The 23,353-nt window shown below is 36.3% G+C and overlaps 3 protein-coding genes across 4 annotated transcripts in view; 1 reads left to right on the top strand and 2 right to left on the bottom strand.

Moving 5' to 3' along the window:
* Nucleotides 1-1,665: 1,665 nt before the first annotated feature.
* On the bottom strand, nucleotides 1,666-3,303 carry eef1akmt2 (EEF1A lysine methyltransferase 2). Its single transcript, XM_039668380.2, has 6 exons — nucleotides 3,143-3,303; nucleotides 2,802-2,867; nucleotides 2,496-2,610; nucleotides 2,250-2,357; nucleotides 1,918-2,134; nucleotides 1,666-1,838 (listed from the first exon to the last, which is right to left on the bottom strand). The coding sequence occupies exons 1-6, from the start codon at nucleotides 3,241-3,243 to the stop codon at nucleotides 1,741-1,743; spliced, it is 705 nt and encodes a 234-aa protein (XP_039524314.2). The 5' UTR covers nucleotides 3,244-3,303; the 3' UTR covers nucleotides 1,666-1,740.
* A 519-nt stretch (nucleotides 3,304-3,822) lies between these two features.
* On the top strand, nucleotides 3,823-10,764 carry abraxas2 (abraxas 2, BRISC complex subunit). Of its 2 annotated transcripts, none has more exons than XM_039668358.2 (9): nucleotides 3,823-3,957; nucleotides 6,115-6,205; nucleotides 6,952-6,988; nucleotides 7,624-7,690; nucleotides 7,838-8,028; nucleotides 8,200-8,322; nucleotides 8,770-8,854; nucleotides 9,610-9,727; nucleotides 9,804-10,764. In XM_039668358.2, exons 1-9 carry the CDS (start codon nucleotides 3,823-3,825, stop codon nucleotides 10,271-10,273), a joined length of 1,317 nt encoding a protein of 438 aa, XP_039524292.2. In that variant the 3' UTR covers nucleotides 10,274-10,764. The 2 variants fall into 2 exon arrangements, with proteins under 2 accessions (XP_039524292.2, XP_039524302.1); XM_039668368.2 differs by having other exon boundaries at nucleotides 3,838-3,957; nucleotides 8,203-8,322.
* A 4,777-nt stretch (nucleotides 10,765-15,541) lies between these two features.
* arhgap5 (Rho GTPase activating protein 5) overlaps nucleotides 15,542-23,353 on the bottom strand; it is a 35,438-nt gene continuing 27,626 nt past the window's right edge. Inside the window, exons 4-7 of the mRNA XM_039668393.2 lie at nucleotides 22,585-22,662; nucleotides 19,984-20,115; nucleotides 16,148-16,253; nucleotides 15,542-16,002 (exon numbers count right to left, since the gene is read on the bottom strand). Of these exons, the coding sequence (XP_039524327.1) occupies nucleotides 15,687-16,002; nucleotides 16,148-16,253; nucleotides 19,984-20,115; nucleotides 22,585-22,662 (632 nt within the window). The 3' untranslated portion in view covers nucleotides 15,542-15,686. The remainder of the gene's footprint in view (nucleotides 16,003-16,147; nucleotides 16,254-19,983; nucleotides 20,116-22,584; nucleotides 22,663-23,353) is intronic.

The raw sequence follows: 23,353 nt of genomic DNA, 5'->3' as shown, positions 1-23,353 counted from the left end.
AGGAGAGTCGCAAATGCTCATCACAGAACAGAGCAAGGCGAGCATTTGTGCTTATAAAACTTAAACTTTTTTATTTATTTTTAAATGACAGCTCGTTTCGCTAGATAAGACCCTTATTCATTGGTGTTGTTTAAAGCTTTTTGAAGCTGCACTGAAACTCCATTTGGACCTTCAACAGTTTGGTTCCCATTGAAGTCCATTATTTGGAGAAAAATCCTGGAATTTTTTTTCATCAAAAACCTTAATTTCTTTTCGACTGAAGAAAGAATGACGTGGACATCTTGGATTCTTGGATGACATGGGGGTGAGTAAATTATCAGCAAAAGTATTTTTAAAAGTGAACTAATGGCATAGAAATAATTATCTGTTAACAGTCTAGTTTTCTGACCCTTTAATGTCCTTGTAGTACTCCAAAAAAAGACTCAGGCTGCCCTCAGCAAGCCTGCAAACTGCTATCCAGCTCAAGGTCACTGCATGTTTCAGTGGACATGGTGCGGTTGATCCAATGCTGTGGATTTCACGGCTGATTTCCACATTTATGTAGGCTACACTGGCTAGCCATCGATCTCGCACACTATTAATTCACTCTTTCTTCAGCAAAAGGTGCCTGGATTCTCTGTTTGCTCGGTTTCTTACTGACATGAAATGCTGATGCATGAAAAAAGTGACGTTTTCGCACCCTTTTATTTCATATAAAATTCTGTTTTCGTTTCTAGAAGGTGCCAAGAGACATTCAAATTCAGGTCTTTGTTTTTCATTTCATTCTCCGGCTTTGAGATGGGGTAATAATAACCAGAGAGGTTTGTGGGATTTCTCTCACTTTAAAGTACCACGGCATCATGGCCCAAAGCCAGTCTTTTATTGCTCTTTCACTGTTGCCGTGGTAGCGGTCGTGTACTGGATGCTCAATCATTTTCTTATCAGGTGCAGCTGTCAGACTTTTTCTTAAAAATGACCCATCAGAGAAAGAGAAATACTCCCAAGAAACAGTGGTGACAGAGACCATTGATGCTATTCCTGAGGTGTCAATACAGTGTGACCCAGTATTAAGCGAGAGACGTTTGTTAATGTTCAGGCGTTTCATTGAAATACACAGACGCTTTCAGCTTAAGAACTTTGCAAGACTGTTTGAAAGCTTCGGGTGAAGCTCTGGTGCGTGAAAACTGCTCAATTAATGGATGTTTAGTAAATGGATAAACAAATTATGTTTCACAAATAAAAGAGCTTTTTGACAATATTGGTTATTTAGTTAAATTGATTTTATAATTCGTTATTAAATTGGATGTTTCAGTGCTGCCTGAAAACTTGGCATGAAATAAAAACAATTAAATGGCAATGTAAACATTGTTTAACAAATTCCACTGCATTTCATTACAACTGGCAGTCAGGCATTGTCATTGTAGCGATATATAGTTCAAATTTTCAGACAAACCCCACATACAAAAAAATGAACTTTATCTGACAGTGTACACACTACACAGCAATTAACTAGCCTACTTCATGTTTCTGACATTTTATTAGACGTCAACCTTTTGAGAACGTCAAAATGGACATATCGTTAACAATAAATTAAGCTCAATACTGCCCTCATGTGTTCCTCTCTTTACACTACACCAGTGTATGTGTAACGGGTAAATAAATGTAATTCATTTGTATTATAAAACAAACGTTTAACAAAAAAGTTTATTATACAATTACATTAATGATATTACAATGAAAAACATTTTAAAAACTTGAAGATCAGTCAATCTGTTTAAATACCAAAGCCGTCACACTGTTACCCGTCACACCGCCAAACTGGAAACGAGGGGTGGGCAGCTCACAGACCAACTCAAAACCTGCAAGAAACCACTTTCTTACAATCTTTACAGTATTTGAAACACTATTAGTTAAAGAAATGTGCTTTAGTTCAGGTACCAGGGTTGAAGATCTGCATCAGCTGCTCTTTGGTCCAGTTGCAGGAGGTGATGATGAAGAAGCCGCCTGGTTGCAGAACAGTTCTTAAAGAGGTCACATAGTGCTTTTTTGCCTCCTCTCTGTCCTCTGGGTTCAAACTAATGGCATCAAATGTGCCTTTATCTATACATACATCAAAGCCCTTCAATTCTGCGCTGGGATTCAAGAAATCCTCCACCTGAAGTCACATGTAAAACACACAAACAGAAATACTTCTTCATTACGTGTTCTGTTGAGCAATGGATTTATTTACTTAATTTATGCATGCTAAACCAAATTATTTAAATAAATACCTGAAATTTTACATTTCTTAAGCCTTCCTCTTCCAGAATTTTTATGGCTAGCTCAATGGCATCCTTGGAATAGTCAATTCCAGTAAGGTTTGAAAAGCCACGATTGGCCTTAAGGGATAATTCATGCGATTATCATCATTTATAGTTATACTTATTTACATTTCTATGATTTCAAATCCTATTTCAATTAATTGAGTGATTAAATATTACTAAATAATGCAGTTATCTGTTGAACTTTTGACTTGCCAGTTCCATAAGGAACATCCCGTTTCCAGTCCCAATATCAAGTATGGCAGCATTTTCAGATATATGTTGTGCTTCTATCCATCTGATCACTCGGCCCATACTTTCCTCACCAAACCTAAAGTTCCACCAGAGGCACAGGAATTAGTCTTTATATTGCCATAAATTACAGAACGTAACTAATACACCACACAATGATGCTGGTTTGTATTCATATTATATCTTGCAAGAACAGACTTAACTTGAAGGAGAAAATCAATATGGAAGGGCATTCATAAACAAGCATGTAAGACAAAACAGCATAATTACCATATTTCCCCCACATCTCCAATTTCCTTGTAAGTCTGTAGCTCTCTTTTATAAGCCTCATCCCAGCTTCGAGAAAATCAGGAGAAAAACCAGATTTAAAAAAGAATAATTTCTTGTCAGATTACATTCAAAGGAATCCCTCAAATCAATCCTGTTCTGTTTTGTTTCTATTTAACATATACAGGTGTAACATTTCACTTGCAGAAATTGCTGGAAAGAATATACAATATTCATGTGTGGTGTCATAGAGGTAAACAAATAAATGTAATATGTGCTGGTCTTCTCCCTACAATATGAGATCGAATAAAACCAGGGCGAAGTAATCAAGCAATATCTCTTACTACTCCTTTGTTCCGAGTTTTGAAGGAGCAAAGTCGTCTGATTCTGTACACTGCACCAGACTGTCTTCAGCCATATGCGTGCTTCTCACTGACGATTCCATGCATGCAACCGGACGATTCCATCATGACGTCCCGTCTCAGCAGCATCCGGTGACGTTACAAAATAAAGGTTGAAAGTTTAACAATTTTATTTTATATTCAAAATTGAATGCAAAGCGATACAAATTTGACAGGAATATTTAGTTTAAAATATAAACATACATGTTATTTTTAATGTTTTATTTATAACGTTTTAAGAATCATATGGTAAAAACTATGACTTACATACCAAGTAAGTATATTAATGTATATTTAATATCGTTTTATTAATAAAGGTTTACTAATTTTAAGGTACATATTTTGTTTCAAACAGATACATTTATATTATGTATACCATTTTATTTATATATTTTATTTATAACGTTTTCAAAATTCATCCAGTCAAAAAATAAAAAAGAATGTTACATTTTTAGGGTCAGCATTAAGATATTTAAACTTTTATATAGAAATACATATATATAAAAGAAGCCCAATTAACCTATTAAGACATATTACCTAAGACATTGAAGAGAAAGAAAGGAAACAAATATGACAATTTAACAGAAGGTTTGTTTATTCATGAAAAGAAGGTTTGTTTATTCATGTACAGGCTGACGTACAGTGCGTGCGCAAAGGATTGTGGGCTCGGCGCGTATGTTTCCATCATGGCGGCGTCAATTTCGGGATATACTTTTAGTTCTGTGTGTTATCACAGTGCCAACAGCAATTGTGACCATGTAAGTACTATGTCACCTGACTTTGAGTCTAAATGTTTAAGTGCACGATCGTATAGCGAAACAACAAACAGTTTATTCCATCAAATCAGAATTAATTCATTTCCCGGTGTCATCTTCCTGGTGTGGCTACAGAATGGCCGTGTATCAAAACCTGGTAAGCTGTCTATCTAGACAGCGTTCGTTAGCATCAAGAGTGCATTTCAACATTCATAGTTTCGAGTCTTTGTCATTTTTGTAGTATTTCATATCTGCGGCACTTAAGATATTATGAGTCAAATAGAGCTGACTCAGAATGCGCCTTTAATGGTCAACAAAATGCGGTCTAGCTAGGCAGCTTACCATGTTTTGAGACGCAGTCAGGGTGACAGCTAGCAAACATACAAGCCGACGGATTTCACAAGCTTGTCAGAAAGTGACATTCCAGTTTATTTAGTTTATCATCGCTCACTTTCATAATTGTATACGGCCTGGTAGCGTTCAGTGAATTAAATCTCGTCGAGTTAGTGTTATAGACATCAATGCGTCTAAAATAGTCACATTAGCTGACCGGCTAACTTGTTTGTCAGCAACAACTGTCAAATGCATACTTGAATGTCTAACACACATATTGAATTAAGTATTCACCCATTTCTTTACATAAGGATAATTTTTATAGACTTATTGTTCTGTGTCATTCTCTCTGGAATTAGGAAGTAGGTGATCTGTCATTGACCCTGCAGGCTTCGCATAGTTGTTTTGAGCTGGTTAGTCAGGTGTGATGCTTAACCTGTTTTCAACCTATCAAAGATAAGATAGTTTTCGTATTTTTTTTTTCTTACTGAATATCTAAATGCCAACCACTTAAGTTGAACGTGTTTATGGTATGGACTGTCAACATCTAGCCTATAATATTTATGGGGTTTTGATTGTAAACCACCTTCATGACCTAATTGTATTTTAATTCTACAACATAATCAGCTATTTCAGTGTGATCTAGTTGCTTAAACTGAACACGTAAACAGACACTGAATTTGTGCTGAGTTCCTGGAGAACAGTGTTTCTGTTGTTCTCCCTTTGCAGCAATGACATTTCTCCATTTCAGACCTCTTTATACAAACTATTTACTGCATGAATTGAGTGCACATTTGACTAACATATACACTTTGGTATATCATGGCCATTAGAGGTGCAGATTTCATGTTTTTTTGTTTGTTTGTTTTTTAATGTGTCAAATGTCTGTATCCTCCTTTTAATGGCAGTTGGCCTGTTACTGTATAAGTGAAAAAAAAAACATATTTTATTATTAACAATTTTGCCTAACAAAATCGTTGTTTTATTACCTGAATACATGATGTTTACTAACCTCTAACCACTCTTCTATCTGTATATTACTGCCATTACTTTGACACACTCTTCTCTGACTGATCGCAGAATAATTCTTAATTGCTACACTGAAACAAGCGTTTTCTGTAAAGCTGATCAAACATTGTGAGACAATATTGTGGAATGCGCTATACAAATAAACTTTGTATTGAACTGAACCCTACTTGGGTTCAATTGAACGGAAAGACTAAGTGACAGCATAATTTTTATGTTTATTGCTAGGAAATTGCTAAATCAAACAATGGTTTTAGACCGTATGTAGTAATGGGACGGTCATAAAAAATAATTATAGCAATGAATACTTAATTTTTAAACATAATCTGTTTGTGGAAGGTGCCTATTCAGTCATGTCAACATTAACATTTTGTCTTAAAGTCGTAATGAAACGAAGCTTGCAATAGACTTGTCTTCTCTTTTGTGAGGTTTATATTTGAGTGAAATGTCTTCTTGAACAAGAAAAAATTATTATATCCATTGGGAATTGATTGGATTGTTAGATGGTCGTGGTTTGCTATTGCTGTGACAGGATGCCCCTCCCTCACGCTAGTAAACACATCATCAGAGAACAGAAGAGATGTCTCTGCGAGAGGGAGGGAAAGTTATTTTTTAATTAAAGATTGTGAGGGCACTTGTATTTAAAAAAAAAATAATAATAATAATGATGTGCACAGGTATAATAAATACTGCGATATTCCATAAAAAATGAGTTGTCAATTTAGATTTCATTGTGACTTTAACTACACTATCTTTGCCATTAAATTGCCATTTTAACAGCAAAATTGTTGACTCTTTCAGGAAGGCTTCCTGTTGGGAGAAGTGAGACAAGAGGAAACTTTAAGCATCAGCGACTCACACATCGGTAGTTCAGAATTCCTCAGTGTAATAGGTAAAACCCTGTTTGATTATTTTATTTTTATTTTTATTTTTTTGGATGACCATTTTAGTAACAAAACAGGATGCAGCTCATCACTGAAATCCTCAGTTAATTCCAGTCTCAGATCACAGACATAACATGTTTCAAAGTGAGGATGTGATGATGGCCTTCCTGTCCTGAGCTATCAGTTCAAGATATGGCTGCTGCTGTTATCTGTTCATTCTCAACCATCCAAAGTACTGTAGCAAACTGCCCTTGTTGTCAACAACCTGATAAGCCTCTCAACTGTTTGACTGGATTTGTTTTTAAAGTTTGTGTCAGCCAGTATTTCGGAGTAAAATTTGTAAGGTCTGAGAGATAAAGTCTCAAACATAATAGACCTTCTTTTTTTTCTCCAGTCCAAAATACTGGAAATAGCTCCTCTCCAACATTTAGAGATTATGTGTCTGAGTTTGGCGCTGCTCCCAGACCCCTTCAACTCTCATCACCTTACAAAGAATTTCACAAAGGGCTCCACAACATTAAAAGTGGGTCCGGATAGTTTCTTATATTTGCCGTATGAAGCCATTATTAAGGTCATGTTGTCCTCCAGACTGTTCATAATGGCACACTGCCTGCATATTTTTCTTTGTCCATTGCAAGGTTAATCTTGTCTGTATGCATATGAATATTTAAATGTAGATCTTTTGAACATTCACAGCATGATTCATTTACTCCAATGTTGATTAATAAATCACTTGCATTTACTTGACTTTCAGAGGTCCATAATCATGAACCTTGTGCACAACTGTTTAGGTAAGAATGTCCTGCATCAGTGCTTGGATTTAGTAGACTCGTTCTTCAATATGTATTATGTTATAAAAATATACACTACCATTTAAAAGTTTGGGGTCAGTACAGTATTTTATGTTCACCAAGGCCACATTTATATGAACAAGAATATAGAAGTAATATTGTGAAATATTATTACAATTTAACTATTTTTTTATATTAATATATTTAAAATGTAATTTATATGTATATTTTTCAGAATCATTACTCCAGTCTTCAGTGTCACACGACCCTTCAGAAATCATTCTAATATGCTGATCTGATGCTCAAGAAACGTTTCTTATTATTATGTAATATAATGTTGAAAACAGTTAGTTATGTTTAATATTTTTATGGAAACCATGATAAAAAAATGAAAAGTTCAAAATAACAACTTTTATTTTAAATAGAAATGTTGTGTACCATTTTAAATATCTTTACTGTGACTTTTTGCTAAAGTATAAATTTCTTCTAAAAAAATCTTTTAAAATTGTACTGCCCCAAACTTTTGATATTATTAGAGAGATACACTTTCTTTCTTTCTTTCTTTCTTTCTTTCTTTCTTTCTTTCTTTCTTTCTTTCTTTCTTATCAAACTTACAGTTATTTTGTATATTGCAGCTTTTATGACTATGCAGGTAACGTCAATGAAGAAAATCTCAACAGAATCCTCAAGGATAGAAGAAAAGTAAGCAGTTACCATTAAATATGCATAAAAATGCGCAAGAGAAAAATATGTTATCAAGTGGTAACTTGAGGTTATATGTTCTGCATTGTACCTCTTTGTGTGTTTAATTCAGCTGACCCACTTCACAATGTTTCTTTTCCTGTGCAGAATGTTATCGGCTGGTACCGGTTTCGAAGGAACACCCAACAGCAGATGTCATTCAGGGAGCAGGTGATCCATAAGCAGTTGACCAATATACTTGGCATCCCAGATCTGGTCTTCCTCCTCTTCAGCTTCATCTCCACAGCCAATAGTTCCACACATGCTTTGGAGTATGTGCTCTTCAGGCCCAACAGAAAGTATGTACAAGCTGTCTTATACAAAGTTATGGAGTGGGGTAAAAGAAAAATGACAATCATGATTAATTTTAACTGTTTAAAGATGTTTCTCTTTTATTTTTATTTCATAATACCTTGCATAATGTTTTTCAAATTCGCTTGTTTCTGTTTTAATTTTGCTATTTATCCCAGCAGGTATAATCAGAAGATATCTCTAAGCATCCCAAACCTGGGCAACACCAGTCAACAGGAATATAAAGTCTCATCTGTGCCGAACACCTCCAAGAACTACGCCAGTGTCATTAAAGAACATGGGTGAGACAACCTGACTGCAATGTTGCAAATGTCATGGAATGTAGCTGTAGAAAATTATAATGTTTTCAGAAATGTCTTATGCTCAGCAAGGCTGTGAAATTTTTTTTTTTGAGCAAGTACATAACCAGCCAGTGTTCAAAACTATCTGCTTGCCTTAGCTCGATTCAAAGCGGTAAGCTTGTAATAATGTTTTTAATTCCAGGGGTACTGGTGGATTGTCTAATTCTAACCATATTAGAATTAGTCTCAGAATTGCTTAATTTTCTCAGATCAATCAGTCTTTCCAGTATATTGGTCTATCAGTAGAGAAAAAGAGGAGTTTTGTTTATATACTTGTCTTTGAGGCCATATATTTGCACAGATTTTTAATGCAAACTACTGTACACAACCTAAAACAGGGCTACTTTTTACTGTTTACTAATTTTTTTAAATGATTATTATTTATAGGACTGACTTCTTTGATAAGGATGGAGTGATGAAAGACATTCGAGCTATTTTTCAGGTGTACAGTGCCCTTCAAGAAAGAGTGCAGGTGAGTTGCATCATTATACTGCTTCTTAACTTTAAGCTCAGTCCAGGAGATGCTGTATAACACCGTATAAAATAAACTCTCTCTCTCCCTTTCAGTATCATCAACATACACAGCAAATTACACAAAACACTTGTTACAACTAACAGTAAACAAATATGTACACACCTTTTCAGGGGGTGTGTAATAAACTGGTAAACTTTATATCCGTAAAACGACTCGTTAATAGGCCTATCACTCCGGAGAACGTAAGCTGGATCATGAATAGTTGGTACAGATCCATCCTCAAATAACAACGAGAGTAAACGAAGACTGCTATGTTCATTCGTACATCCGACAAAACACCTCAATCGCTTAGAAGACATTCTTGTCACCAGCTGCTCTGCCGTCAAAACAATGGCGGACTGTGTTCAGCTCTCTCACTCAGGGCGGGTCTATGCAAAAACTGCAGTACGTCAACAATTGTGGGTGAGGCTTGGGCAAAAGTACGTCACATCGCCCGAATCTGAGAACGGCTTGTTCTGAGACATTGCTTATGATTTATGGGAATATAAAAAAAGCACTGGGTGGATTTTTATCATTATAGGGTGGTTGTGTACACACACCATGTAAAAGTGAATTTTGCATAATAGGTGCCCTTTACATGTCAAACCTTGATAATATTTAAATGTTTACAATAAATAAAATCAGAAATACTTGTATAATATTTAGCATAATGCTGAGGATGTGCTATCTATTAATTTCCTGTCATCCCGCAGGCGGTGTGCTGTGAAGTGGATCAAAGTGAACGAGTGAGGGAGAAAATCCAAGAAGAAGTAAACAAACTCAAAGAGGAAATCGCTCTCAGGAAACGCAACAGCGCTGAGGAAGAGAGAAGTATGTGCTGCTGATCTGCGAATTAGCGAAAAAAAGGAAACCATTTCTGTTAATATCTTCTCTATTTTCTTAACAGGACTCCAAGAGGCAGCCGCTGTCACGCTTCCCGATAACTCTGCCCTTCCCGATAACTCGGCCCTTCCCGACTCCTCACACTCTTCGCTGACTCGAGTCGTGCTCTCAGGTCCCTCAGTGGAGCCCAGTTTAAAGAGAGCAGTGAACTCGTCATCTCCACCGATCTACAGCACCGCACTGCCTCCAGATTCACCAAGCGCTATACTGCTACCACGGCCCCAAGCCGTGGGCTCGCCCGGCCACCCGTCTCCCAGTGTGGGCCTGGGCAATGGAGACGGCTCGAGCTCAGATTCCCTGAATCGCCAGGCCACCGGCCAGGAGGATGAGGATGACGACGATGAGGACAGTAGCGAGTACGAAAATTTAGTTAGTGAGCAATTGCAGCCACCTTCCTTATCGGAAAGTGTTACATTAGTACGACCTGCTACCCTGTGGCCCGACGGAGACGCCCACAGCCCTCCGGGCTCATAGTGATTGAGCAAACCACTGGGGACATTGACAAACGAACAGAACTATTTGTGATTGTGAGGCTGGTGGTGTTCAGAACACAAACAAGCACTTGCCTTTTGTGAGTTATGACAATGCTGTCCTGTTGTACACATTTAACAGCTCTGTGCAGGGGACGTCATTGGGTTGTGACGGACTCCCAAGTGGCGATGTAATGATGTCCCCATCTATGTGGACCGACGGACCCCCTTTCTCCGTTTTACGCTCTCTTTTTTTTTTTTTTTTTTTTGGGTGGAGAGGTCCATCCCGCTTATCTCGGCGTCTGCTACTCACTGGAGTTATTCGGTTCTTGCTCCATTTACCTCTTGCACTGTTTTGCCTTCATTTGATCTGCGTTTGAATAGATTAGCAAAGGGAAAGATGTCTTTTTTTTGCGGCCTTTAAACACATCTCTGTGAGCTTCAACCATGACTTGTTCATTGTCTCGCTTCATAAATCTGAATGGACAAAAAAAAAGAAAAGAAAAAAAAAACGCAGTTATAATATGTGCTTAGGACTGCAGCTGCCTGACACTTGAACAGTTCTTGTTCTAGAAAAGTTATTTTATTTGTTTGTTTTTATTAGTTATATTTGATTTGATTGAGTAATATAATGGCCTATTCATGAAAAAAAGAAAGACCATTTTTGGTCTATGATTATATAAGTTACTTCGATAAGGGGTGCTTCTTGTATTTTTTATGGCGTACTGTAGATCACTACTAATTTCATTGGCTTAATTCTAACACGTTTTTGTCCTGATGATTATATAATTTTTGCTCCACTTCAAACTTTTACCATTGAGCTTTAACTGAATTTTCCGGTCGTGCGGTTTGATGGAGCCAATCAGAAACTGGAAGGGTCAAAATGCAGCATCATCGATCTCAGGATTCTTTTACAGTACCTGGACTGTTGCTTTCTCTCATCATCTTGTCCACATGCCTTTGTTCATTGGTTACTTAAAGCAGTTCAGCAGTGGATTGGTTTAGTACTCTATGATAATGTGAAATAAAGATTTCAGCCATATGCAGCAGAGCTTAAGGGGTAGAAGCAGTCTTGTCATCTGTTAGAGGAGGTTTTACTGTCTGATCAAACCAAAATCGCTTTGTATGTGTGCGAGTCTCAGAAAGAAAAAAAAACATGTCTGGGTCACTTTACCATTAATCATTAAATAAAATTATTTAAATAGTATATAAAATACGAAATTGATATTAACATTTATGTATATACTTTCTCTCTTGGATTTTTTTGTTCTTTATAGGTGATAATCATTTTTCATTTTCCTAATACAGAAATGTTTTAAACTAGCGTTTTGCATGATTGATAAATTTTAATTTTTATAACAATTTCTTTCTTTTGAGATTTGGGGAGAAAATGTGAAAAAATAACCAAAAATAATATGTCTTAATGGTACAAAAACACTTGTTTCATATACGTGAAATGTGACTAGGACATGTTCTTGTGAGATTCACCCATGTAGTGCATATTGCAAACGATTTGGGCAATTAATCCGAGTGTTGAGCTGTTGGACTTTTTCACCCAAAGAATCCAAAACTCTTAATTTCTTTGTTTTATCTCAGGATCTGACGCTCTGGCATTTATTTTGGCAGAGGCTGGAAACATCTCACTTTTCATTTAGTACATTTCTCCAGTTCTGTCTAGGACAAAAATATAACAAATGTTTGTTCTCTGGCATGAGTGTGAATGGGAGTACACTGATCTTTTAGTCAGTTGTATCAGGCTGCATTGACTGTATGCTTTAAATGTTTTTGCCTTTGGCATTGATCTTTATGTGTAAAGCCAAAAAAGACACCGACACCACCACCACCACCGTTTTCGGCACAAATCTGAAAGTGTTAAAGCAAACAATTGCATTGATGTGGAGAAATGCCACATTTAAATTTGACATGGGCTTGTTTGGACAGCTGGCAGCTGGTCCCTCAGAGCTTTAAAAAATGTGATTTTATCATACTAACATGTTCCTGAGAAAGTTTCGAATGAACATAAATGCCATTTCAGGACAAACTATGAGTATATTTATATATATAACTATATATACACACACACATATACACCGTCTGATTTTTTTCTATGATTAATCAGTCAATTCACAGTGATCTCTTGAACATCTCAAGACAACCAATTCAGTGTCAATCCTGCTGCCATATTGCCTTTTGCCCTCTTCTTACTGAAGCTTTCAAATCTGATAACGAAATAAATCAAAATGTGGCAGTGTGCCATTTTAATATGGGAAATAGCAATGATGTGATTGTCATTTTTATTGTCATTTTAGCCAGCTGTACGTCAGACATACAGCTGGCTGACTCTTTCCTTATGATCGAGCAGCTGTAGCTAAGTGACTAACATTGTGAAATGGAAGTCTCAGTGCTGTCAACAGTCTTGAAAATATATATATATTTTTTTTTAGTTCAACAGAAGAAAGAAACTTTGGAAAGGTTTGGAAGAACACGAGGGCGAGGCGAGTAAATGATGACAAAATCTCCCTTTCACTGTACTGCTATGTAGCCGTTTCAAATTCTCACCTTTGATGGCAAAAGGTTTCAGCCACAATAGCACTCCAGGCAAAGCCAGGTGCAACATTGACTTCCATTTTAAAAAAATGTCAAAAATTAAACATATGCCCAGTGGTGTAATTGTGGCTAGTTGTGTTAGTATATCGTTACAAAACATGAACACATATGGATAGTATCTTCAGCCTAATAATGTAAACTAATCAAATAAAGCGCAAAGCTTGCCTAGCGCAGACCGTTGGTTTGAGTAGTGTAGTTCATAACCTCACCTGAAGGTGGCAATCCTCATTCACAGGTATGCAGCGGCGCTCTCTAGTGACAAATGTCTCCAAATAAATACATTTAATTAAAAAAAAGCAAAACTGCAGGCAGGGATGCCAATTGGCTTTATGCACAGCTCCACTACTTCCTGAACGTAAGCCAGCTCCTTGTTTCCTGTTCTATTTTTGGACAAATTGATTAATCCAGGTGTGCCTGAGCTCAGTAGTCACGGCAACAATAATAAGACACACCTGAATGAATCAAGTTCGGCCAATAATTGAAGACAGGAAACAAGGAGCTGGCTTAAGTTCCCGAAGTAGTGCAGCTGTGCATAAAGCCAATTACGTGTTTCTATTTTTTTACTGACTGAAATGCTTGTTTTTAGATATTGTACCCCAATTTATATTCTGTCAATGATATAAATGTACTAAGATGACTACTGAGGAGCTTGTGTGCACAAATGTATGACAGACTAAGGAGAAGAGCAAATAATCAGAAACAAGAATCAGAACAAAATTTCAAATACTAAAAAACCAACAAAAAAAAAAAACTATTAAAAAATACAGTATTACCACCCACTGAAGGATTTGTTCACCAGCTGTCACGTATGATAATTTTATTGATAACACTTTATAATAATAATAATAATAAAAAACGTGTCATTACTTACTCACCATCATGAGTAATGAGGCATGAGTTAGTGTTGAACACAAAAGATATTTGAGAATATTGATACTAAAAGAATATTGGTAGCCATTGACTTCCGTAGTAGGGAAAAAAAATATTTAAGGTAATAGGTGCCATCAACAATCTGGTTACCAACATTCAAATGATTATCTTTTGTGTTCAACAGAAGGAAGACCTTCATGTTGTTCCAAACCTATATGAGTTTGCGTAAACAATGACAATTTTCATTTTGGGATGAACAATACCTCTTAGCAATGTTAACGGAAACAACTCTAGATTCTTATACTGTATCATAATGTATTATAAATGTTGCAATTAACAATCTGTATTTTAGAAAATGGGAGTGGTATATTTAAGATAATTTTTATTGACCAAAATTGTTTTTTGTTCCACAAATCTGTTCCATTCTAACAATGGCTGTTTCTTCATATAATGTGTGACAGAAAAAAAAAAAAAAACCATCAGGCAAACATCATTTGTCAAAATCATTTATTTACTATAATACATAGCAGATGATGTTAAAATATTTAGTTTGTACATCATATGAGGCAATCATATGAACAATGTTGCTCTTTTTTTAACTATACTAAATGGGATCCTAGCAGCTGCACACTTGCCCTATTGAGCCCTTTCCTCCGTTTTAGTGAGTCAATTAAGATAAATCTTGTCATTTTTGTTCCCATCCATTGACAACACAGCTAAACATCTCTGAGTTGTGCTGTTTTCCACACAAAGAATGCAAGCTTTCTAACAGCATCTGTTACAGTGGAAAAAAATTCAGTACCATCTAATTAAAAAAAAAAAATTCATATAGGGAATTAAGTACAGTCAATGGATCTAACCCCAGATTTTAATACATCATACCACAAAGAGATCTGAATATAGGTTTTACAAGATTATACAGAGCTCCAGTACCCCGTGATTTTTGTTTCATCAGCCATCAAATGATGCTGACATACATATATACATACATACACTATATAGTATATATATATAGTATATATATAGTATATATAGAGATATTTATATTTTCCTATTTTAGGGAAATAATTAAAGCCAAAATAATGATATTAAAAGTTGAACTATGGCATGACACAAACAAACAAATATAACAAATTTACCCCAGTTTAATGTTCCCTTAAACAAGTTAGGTAAAAAAAAAAAAAAAAAAGTTTTGCATAAAAACAGTTAAGCATTTACGGTTTTCCTCCGCGTTAACTCTTTCAGTTATTACAAGTGGCAAAGAACATGCAAATTCAGTTCACGAAATGAATCAAAAGAACCATAGAACGGCGGTCTGCGGAACCGAAACGAACGAACATGAAACGAGATGGAGATAACCAGGCGTCTTCTGAAGCCTGGATCTCTGAGATGTGCCAAGTGGTTGCAGTGGGCCGTTTCCCTTTCTGTGGTTTCCAGAGTACGAGGGGCTCCCGGTTCAATGTCTGTAGGACAAAGTGCATCCTAGGCAGGCGCCCCTGATTTTATAAACTCATGTTAGTTCAATCCCAAACGACTTGGGATACCACCACCCCAACAACGACTGCTGTCTTTAAGATAAAAATTTCCTAAAAATATATCTTTAGTCCATTGTAAAATAAAAAGAGGACAAACACAAGCAGAAAAATGGCACATTTTGCCATTATGGTAAGCCGTGCATGTGGTGTTGGTTTTAGTGAGTGACTGAGAGCTCCATTGTCTTTCAGAAAAAAAGAAAAAGAGTTTCATAAATATATCTTCCTTGTGTTCACGATGTTTGAAATTAGTCAATGTGCACATTTACTGAGAGGCAAAACATGGAAATTAAAAAAAAAAAATCTTTTCTGAAAGTCACATCTTTTGTACAAAAAAAAAAAAAAGATAATTAATTTTCACTTCTTGTTTTAGGAGGCTTCCACGCAGCCGAATGTGATCTGGGGGGTCTATATGAGGGGTTCGGGGGGCAGCGGGTGCTGGATCTGCTGTGGTTGGAGGGGAGGAGGGAGTTGCAGGGCCATCAGAGACTCCAAACCATGACCGTGTGGAGGAGGAGTCCCCTCAGCGCTGGAGGGCTCTGTGATGTCACCACCATAGAAGAAATACTGGCACTGCTGGATGAAGGACTCGATGACGGACTGGTTGAGTTTGGTGGTGGACAGCGTATCCTTGTTCTCAAAATCAGGCCTCATGAGCGTAGGCCAGAAACAGATGGAGAGATTGTCGGCCGTCATCAACGTGGTCTTACTTTGCTGACTTACCCTGGTGGGGAAAGGACATTACAAATTACAAAATATATTTTCATAATGTTACAAAAAAAATCTGGAAATCAACCTCCAATTTGATCAATTATTTATTAACAGGACATTAACGAACATCGATAAAGAGGGGGAAGCCGAAGCTTTACCTGTTGAGGTGAGTGATGACGTATTTGAAAACTTCATAGTTCACAGGAGGAAATTTTCTCACGATTTCCTTAAGCACCTGCAGTCTTTCGTAATGATCTACGATTTCTAGAAAAATACACATTTAACAAACTCATTAGAGAAGGAAATATTGTGGAATAAGTCGTCACAGATTTTGAAATAGTTATGGCATAAACTCCTTCCAGTTGGTACAAACCCTTCCTGTTAGGGTTTATTTCGTCATAATAACTAGCTATTTATACATCAACCCGCTTATTACTTCCTAAATAAATGAACAAATAAATAAAAACTTAGGTGAGAAAGAATTTCTGAGACACATAATACTAATACTTGTAAATGACATATTATATTAAAAGAATACTCCACCGTTTTTTCATATTAAACGTCGTTATTCCCTTATCTAACACTTTGATAGCACTTAACTAGCCCAGTTCATTTAATATGGGCCAAGCAGAGAAGCAACCAAACACCTCCACGTTTTCCCTATTTAAATACAGTTACATGAGTAGTGTAACTCGACCTAGGGCGGTGACACAAAATAAAACTATATTGTATGGCGGAATACCACAGCAAGTGCTTGGGAGCACTTCGACTCGACGCACTCGTGAAAAGTCCTCTTCCCCCCTCCCACTCTCCGGAGTGATGATATTCCTGTGCCGAGTCCATAGATGTACATGCCCCGAGTCGAAGTGTTTGGTCGCTTCTCTGCTTGGCCCATATTGAATGAACTGGGCTAGTTAAGTGCTATCAAAGTGTCTCACGCACCAGAGTGATTGAGTGCAGACTGAGACAACAGAGGTATGTATATAATATGAAAAAAACAACAACGGTAGAGTATCCCTTTAAGGATGCATTATGTAATCAGTACCTTATTGATTATTAGATATTTAATTGTACATAATTTCTCGTTTTTGTTTATTTATATTTACCTTGTCATCTAATGCCCACTTAAAGTTGATTTTTGTAAACACTAGTAATTTAATAACACTGAAATCTATAGTGAACTTTAAAACAATACTGTACATTATAATAGTGTGTTGCATAACTTCACTTGTAGCATTTAAAATGACTAATTTTACTTTTTAGTGTTTTATTTTTAAGTCGCCTATAAGTATTGGATTATCGTTATCGGTCAAAATTACAGTCTCTTAAAGTGCATTGCATTTTTTCAAGCAATCGGAGAGATCTGCAATGAGTGGACAAAATTATGTTTAACAAGGACTGAAAGAAGCACATAAGAAACCACTGTATTGTGCATATGTATATCTTTTGTATTATATACACTGAATATTATTTTATGTACATGTCATGTCTTGAAAAGTGCACAGTCTGTGTCTAGAGTACATATCAAAGACTTTCACCCACTGCAACACTTCTGTGTGTTGGTGGCGTGACAGAGGTGAGTTGATTTCGACCATCATTTTTGAAACCTCATCAAAAAGCGATTTCGCGATAAGATGCAACGAGCTGCAATTGCCTGGCCGAGAGTATGTGAAGGGAGGGAAAAGATAAAGATGAAATATCAGTAAGTTCATAGCGAACAGCATCCCAGCACTTAACGTCATCTATCTACAGCAGTGTGGATCAGAATTAATGAGGAGTACGTCACAGGGGGCCCTGGATTAGATTCAGCACTGAAGCATCAAACGGAAACGCAGATGCATTTAAATGACTTCTCAGCTACCTTGGGCTGGGATTAGACGGTGTGGTGATGGGATTAATATTGAACATAGTTGAAAGCAGAAACCGGGCACACAAAGGATAGAAAAAAAAAACCTCGACTGTTGAAATGGTGAAATAGCACGAGCAGGTCTCTGCTTGTACTCATAGTTGCAGCAGACACACTTCCTGTCTTTCCTGTAGCCGCAACCCGTGCTGATGTGACAGGTGAGTGCTGTTTTACTGAACCCAGCCTCGACACACTGCCGCACACCTGCAGCTTGTGAAGACTAAAGTATGAATGAGAGGCTGAGGTCAGACACATGATCGCTGGTGGAGTCAACTGCAGGTTGACGCTTACACCGGCAATAAAATAAAGTGCTAACCCAGATCTTCAGCAACACTCTTCTCAATGTTTACGTGAAAACTGGTCCAATTATGTTGACCTGGACCTGCTAAAACACTTAGTGAATAATGAAAATTTCACAAATGCCTGGTTCAGATTACACGATTTTAGCCCGATTTTGGCACGATCCGTTTGACGTAGGGTGTCGTGGGGATTCATAAACGACAACTGGCGTCGGGACGCAAGATTCGATCGTATCATCTCGTATAGCGTCATAGTGGGCGACAACCTGATGTGGACGACGTCACGACAAAAAGACTAGCATGTTTAATTTTTTTTAACAGTCGTCCGCGACGGTTCCGTCACATGTATGAGGTTGACCAATAGGAGCACAAGCTTTTCCGTATACAAACTTTCAAAAAAGATAAAATAAAGAGAGACGATGGTGCTAATGTAAAAATTGCGAATGTAAAAATTGAACATTCGATCGTATCATCTCGTATAGCGTCATAGTGGGCGACAACCTGATGTGGACGACATCACGACAAAAAGACTAGCATGTTTAATTTTTTTAAACAGTCGTCCACGACGGTTCCGTCACGTGTATGAGGTTGACCAATAGGAGCACAAGCTTTTAGGTATACAACTTTCAAAAAATATAAAACGAAAGAGAGACGATGGTGCTAACGTTAAAAAACGAAGTAAAAATATATAAGAAAACAAAATTTTACCTCAAGTTCTCTTTGGAGGATTGACAGCCCATACTGTCCTATTCGAGCAGGGTTCTCAAGTCTCACGCAATGGCCGTGAGACACACGCAATTCAAACAGTTCACACGCCACACTGTGTATTGCTCACGCTGAAAAGACAATGCCAAACAATCCAGGAATCACTCGCTACGAGTTTCGCCTTCTCGATGACATCACGCGCGCCGTTAAACACGGCATGCGATGACTGGTCAGGAAGTAACGTGTAGTCCGACATGTGTCTTGTCCACGACACGACAAGATTTAAGGAGCCAAAAATCGCGTAATCTGACACAGTGACTATCGTAACAGACAAAAAAAATCGTGTAATCTGAACCAGGCATTAGTCAGCAACTCTGTTTCAAACTGTGGGTAAACAGTTGTATTTTGTTTTAGGAAAACGTAATCTTTCATTTTTTAAGTCTTTTTTTTTTTTTGTCCAAATGATGTATAGCATTTCCAAAATTGGAACATTTTTATTTGTTTTTTTTAAAATATACACTACCCATAACACATTATATTGATCATGTGAAAGTCAAATTAGTTATACTATTTAAAATAAATGCTGTTGTTTTGAATCATCTTCTCAGCAGCCTGTAAATTTCACAGTTTGCAGTTTCCAACATTGATAAATGCTTCTTGTGCACCAAATCAGAATATTAGAATGATTTCTGAAGACTTTGAGTTATGGCTGCTGAAAATTCCATCACCGGAATAATAAAATATATTATACCAGACACTGCGTAAACAGTTGGTGTGAAGATTACAGCAATTATTTTATTAATGTTGGTAAATCACATTAGATTTTGTATGAGCAGGCCTTTAAACTTATTTTAAAAAACGATAAACTCAAAAATGATACCATGTTTTTATGACCAAATCAGGCAGAGGCAATGTTACTGAAAAAAAAAAAAGTTTTTTAACTTAGGGCTTAATAAAGCATGACACTGAATGCTACACAACAGTCAGCTTGTAACTAGTAAACCATTCTAAACCAGTCCGCTACCACAAACCTCAGACAAAAAAAAAAAAAAAGGAAGCGATGGAGAAATGTGTGGATACTTACTGGCTGCTTCCACCAGCTCTGGATGGAGAGAGTACGGTATGAGGGGGTCAGGGAGGTCGGCAAAGAAGGCCTTTAGGGCCCCAGCCACAGCGTTCACGGCTACATCCATCACTATCAGGTCAACGCTGTGGTCTGAGAGAAGAGTGAAAATAGTGTGAGCTTGTGGAGGAATCCAACTGCCTTTATCAGTATTGGTAAAGCCACTAAAATAGATTTAAGGGGATTGAGCAGAATAGAAGGAAAACTATGGAGAAAAGGGGAAAATAAATAGGAAAGAGAGGATAGGGAGGAGAAAGAGAAGCTGTAAGGGGTTTAAGGTGAAATGACAGCTGTCAGATTAGATCTCTTCGCAAAGGCACTGAATGAACACATGAAGGGGTAAAAAGCACCCAATTCACTGTATCGTGAGGATGCAGAAGAGAAAAAGAGAGGAAGACTAATGGCTCCAGGCCAGTGGGCACTGATGCTTATAGTGGCTCTTTTGGGCAAACGATGGCTCACTGAATGAATAATGTGGTCACTCGGCTGAATATATTCAACCCAGTTCACCAGCCATGACTAGTGTTTGATTTGAAAGATATATGAAAACAGTGGATTTCATTTGGCTACAAAATAACAAACCTATTTCCTGTAATAGTGACCAGTTTGATGGTATTTACACGTGATAGCGATAGAGCAACAGCAGCGCAAATATAGTAAATGTGGAAATTCATCACAGACGTCAAAATGAGGAAGAACTTAAAGGTTTTGCCAAGCACAGCAAAAAATTTGTTTGGGCTTTTACCGTTTTGATGCCCTTGTTTTTAACTCAAGTGTTACATAACATGCGAAAAGCTGCTTGTGCACGAATGCCAGACTTCATTTGTTATGGATAATCTTATCATTTGGTTGCTGTCCATCAAGTTCCAAAGAAAAAGAAAAAAAAAATGAGATGGAAGTAAAAGATAGTATTCACTGCATTATCTACAATTGTCACGGTTGTTTAATATACGAGCCTTTTTTCTTTTTTTTTCATTGAATTATGATGTAAAGCGTTTCTGTGAAATAACATTACTCAGTGGCAGTGCACTGAATACATTTTGGTCATACCACCCACCGCTGGCCTGTAACTGCCTCAATATATCATCGGCGTAGTGACAATTTAATTCTGAGGTTTAAAAAAGAGAATATAACAGATCCCTTTAATGTGTCACAAGGAGATTTGAGCTAAAAATGTCCTGCATAAGCGAATAATGAGTGCGAATCACAGCTTGATGGAGGCCTGCAGGCACCAAGCCATCCAGAAGCCACAAATGGCAAGTTTGTTTTTAGAGGAATGGTTCATTTACAGTGTGACAGTTCTTAATTGTGTAATTCAGGACCTTTTTCTCATCTTTTACAACGATACAATTCATATCGTGGATAGTTCCCCCAAATTAAAAATTACTGAGTGGCGGGAAAAAAAAACAATTTTTTCAGAGTTTTAGTGCGTACTACATTAAACTACTATACATAATGTTGATTATAATGTATAATAAAGCAATGGGGAATATTTGTGGGTCCTGATAATACCAAATGTCTTATGTTACCAGTAAAAAGTGGCCAACATTATTTTAAATATATCTAGTCAGTGACAGCACAAGCATATTCGTCTAAAATAAAAATAATAAATTCTGTGTTTTCAGCTTCAGAATCATGAATATTTGTATTCTGGTGTCACCATTGTCCTTGGGTTACAAGCACCAAGTCCAAACTTATTCATTTAAACCCACAATGTAATATCAAAGTTGCCATTTTAATCAACAGTACATTTTTTGTTAACCTTTTATCATATGTCTCGGAGTATCGAAATAATATCGTATCATGAGTTCAGTATCGTGATATGTATCGAATCGTGACATAAAGGTATCGTTACACCCCAAGTGTTCACTAGTTTGAAAGTTAGAAATTATAGTATTTAAGGAAATTATTTATTTAATATTTAAGTGAATTATTTATTATTATTTAAGTATACAATTACTTAAATTAAAATAAATATTTCAAAACAATAAGTTTTGGGTGTAATGCATCACCAAGTAATTAATTACTCCAATTTAATTACTTTTTCCTTGAAAAAGTAAAGAGACGACTTAATTCTTCAGTCATTTAATTAGTTACTTCTGATGTAATTGTATTACATAAATGTATAGACTATACAATAATTATAAACCAATAACATAAAATTTTTGCGTTAATAAGTAACGTAATACTTTAGAGAGAGTAATTAGTAAAGGTTACACTGTTGAAGATGTAATTAGCAGCTAGAAATTAATTACTTTTTTTTTAGATTAACTTAGATTTTAGATGGACAAAATATAATATAATATATATATATATATATATACACACACACACACACAAACACATATATACACAAGCAAACAACTGACTGAAACACAAGATTTCCACTCAGTGTGAAGTGGGGAAGATCAAATATATAAAAGAACCCTTCAAACTGGAGTTTATCAGGGACACTTATCCAATTTGTAAAATGTCTTTCAACATGTGTCCTAGTCGCAAGCCATCAAAAACCTGCAAATGAAACCTAATTTCCCGCAGAGCCCAGTTAAAATCAGTACATACCCTGGTCGAATTGTTTCTGAATGTTGTCTTGATCTGTCTTGTTTCCACTCACTCGATAAAGGCCCTCTGTGGTGAGACCTGCAAATTAAGAGCAACACTTCATTAAAATCAATCCAGCAAAGGTTGTGCGACAAAACCTCAGTTGAACAAAGCAGTTAATGTTCTAAACAAACAGCGAAGACTTGAAGCAACCATATACAAGAATGCAAAAATGAATGACATAGGTGTCAGTTGTTTCTTATTAAATATGGAGTGAATACAAATGAAGACAAACAGTGAAGGCAACAGTGAAAACACAGTGAAAACAAAATGCATCTTAACGGTGATCCTTTGTTATTTTATTCTAAGGACACGTTGATTTCTTTTTTTTTTTACATTTTTGGATGCAAACAATTAATTCAGGTATTTTTATTTATATATTTCAGAGAATGACAACAATTCAACAAAAGTTTAGTTTAGCTGATTGTGAATATTTCTCAAAATAAATTATTATTTAGATCATCTGCTTTTCATAGCTTGAACTGTAGGAAACTTTATTAATGAACATATAATAAATCATTAAAAACATAATTAACAAATAATAAATAAAACTTTAATTATTTAAATAATAAATCATTAAAACAAAACTAAAAATTGACACAAAATCGCATAAACATTTTTTAAAAATAAATACGCTTCTACAAAGCCCCGAATTATCACTTCAATCATTGTATTATCAATAAGCCCAATACAATATAAACCTAGTAGTTTTACTTCAAGATTGAGATAA

Source organism: Pimephales promelas, chromosome 15 (genome assembly GCF_988280905.1).
Source record: "Pimephales promelas chromosome 15, fPimPro1.hap1.1, whole genome shotgun sequence".
NCBI lineage: Eukaryota > Metazoa > Chordata > Actinopteri > Cypriniformes > Leuciscidae > Pimephales > Pimephales promelas.
This window is presented reverse-complemented; position numbering and strand designations above follow the sequence as displayed.

Bases quoted from the DNA above. Each gene is read 5' to 3' on its own strand.
- eef1akmt2 (XM_039668380.2), bottom strand. From the start codon at position 3,243: ATGGAATCGTCAGTGAGAAGCACGCATATGGCTGAAGACAGTCTGGTG. The intron at 2,868-3,142 runs GTAAGAGATATT...ATTTTCTCGAAG, and splicing joins AAACTCGGAACAAAGGAGTA to CTGGGATGAGGCTTATAAAA. The intron at 2,358-2,495 runs GCAAGTCAAAAG...TTATCCCTTAAG, and splicing joins GGATGTTCCTTATGGAACTG to GCCAATCGTGGCTTTTCAAA.
- abraxas2 (XM_039668358.2), top strand. From the start codon at position 3,823: ATGTACAGGCTGACGTACAGTGCGTGCGCAAAGGATTGTGGGCTCGGC. The intron at 8,323-8,769 runs GTGAGACAACCT...TATTATTTATAG, and splicing joins AGTGTCATTAAAGAACATGG to GACTGACTTCTTTGATAAGG. The intron at 9,728-9,803 runs GTATGTGCTGCT...TTTTCTTAACAG, and splicing joins CAGCGCTGAGGAAGAGAGAA to GACTCCAAGAGGCAGCCGCT.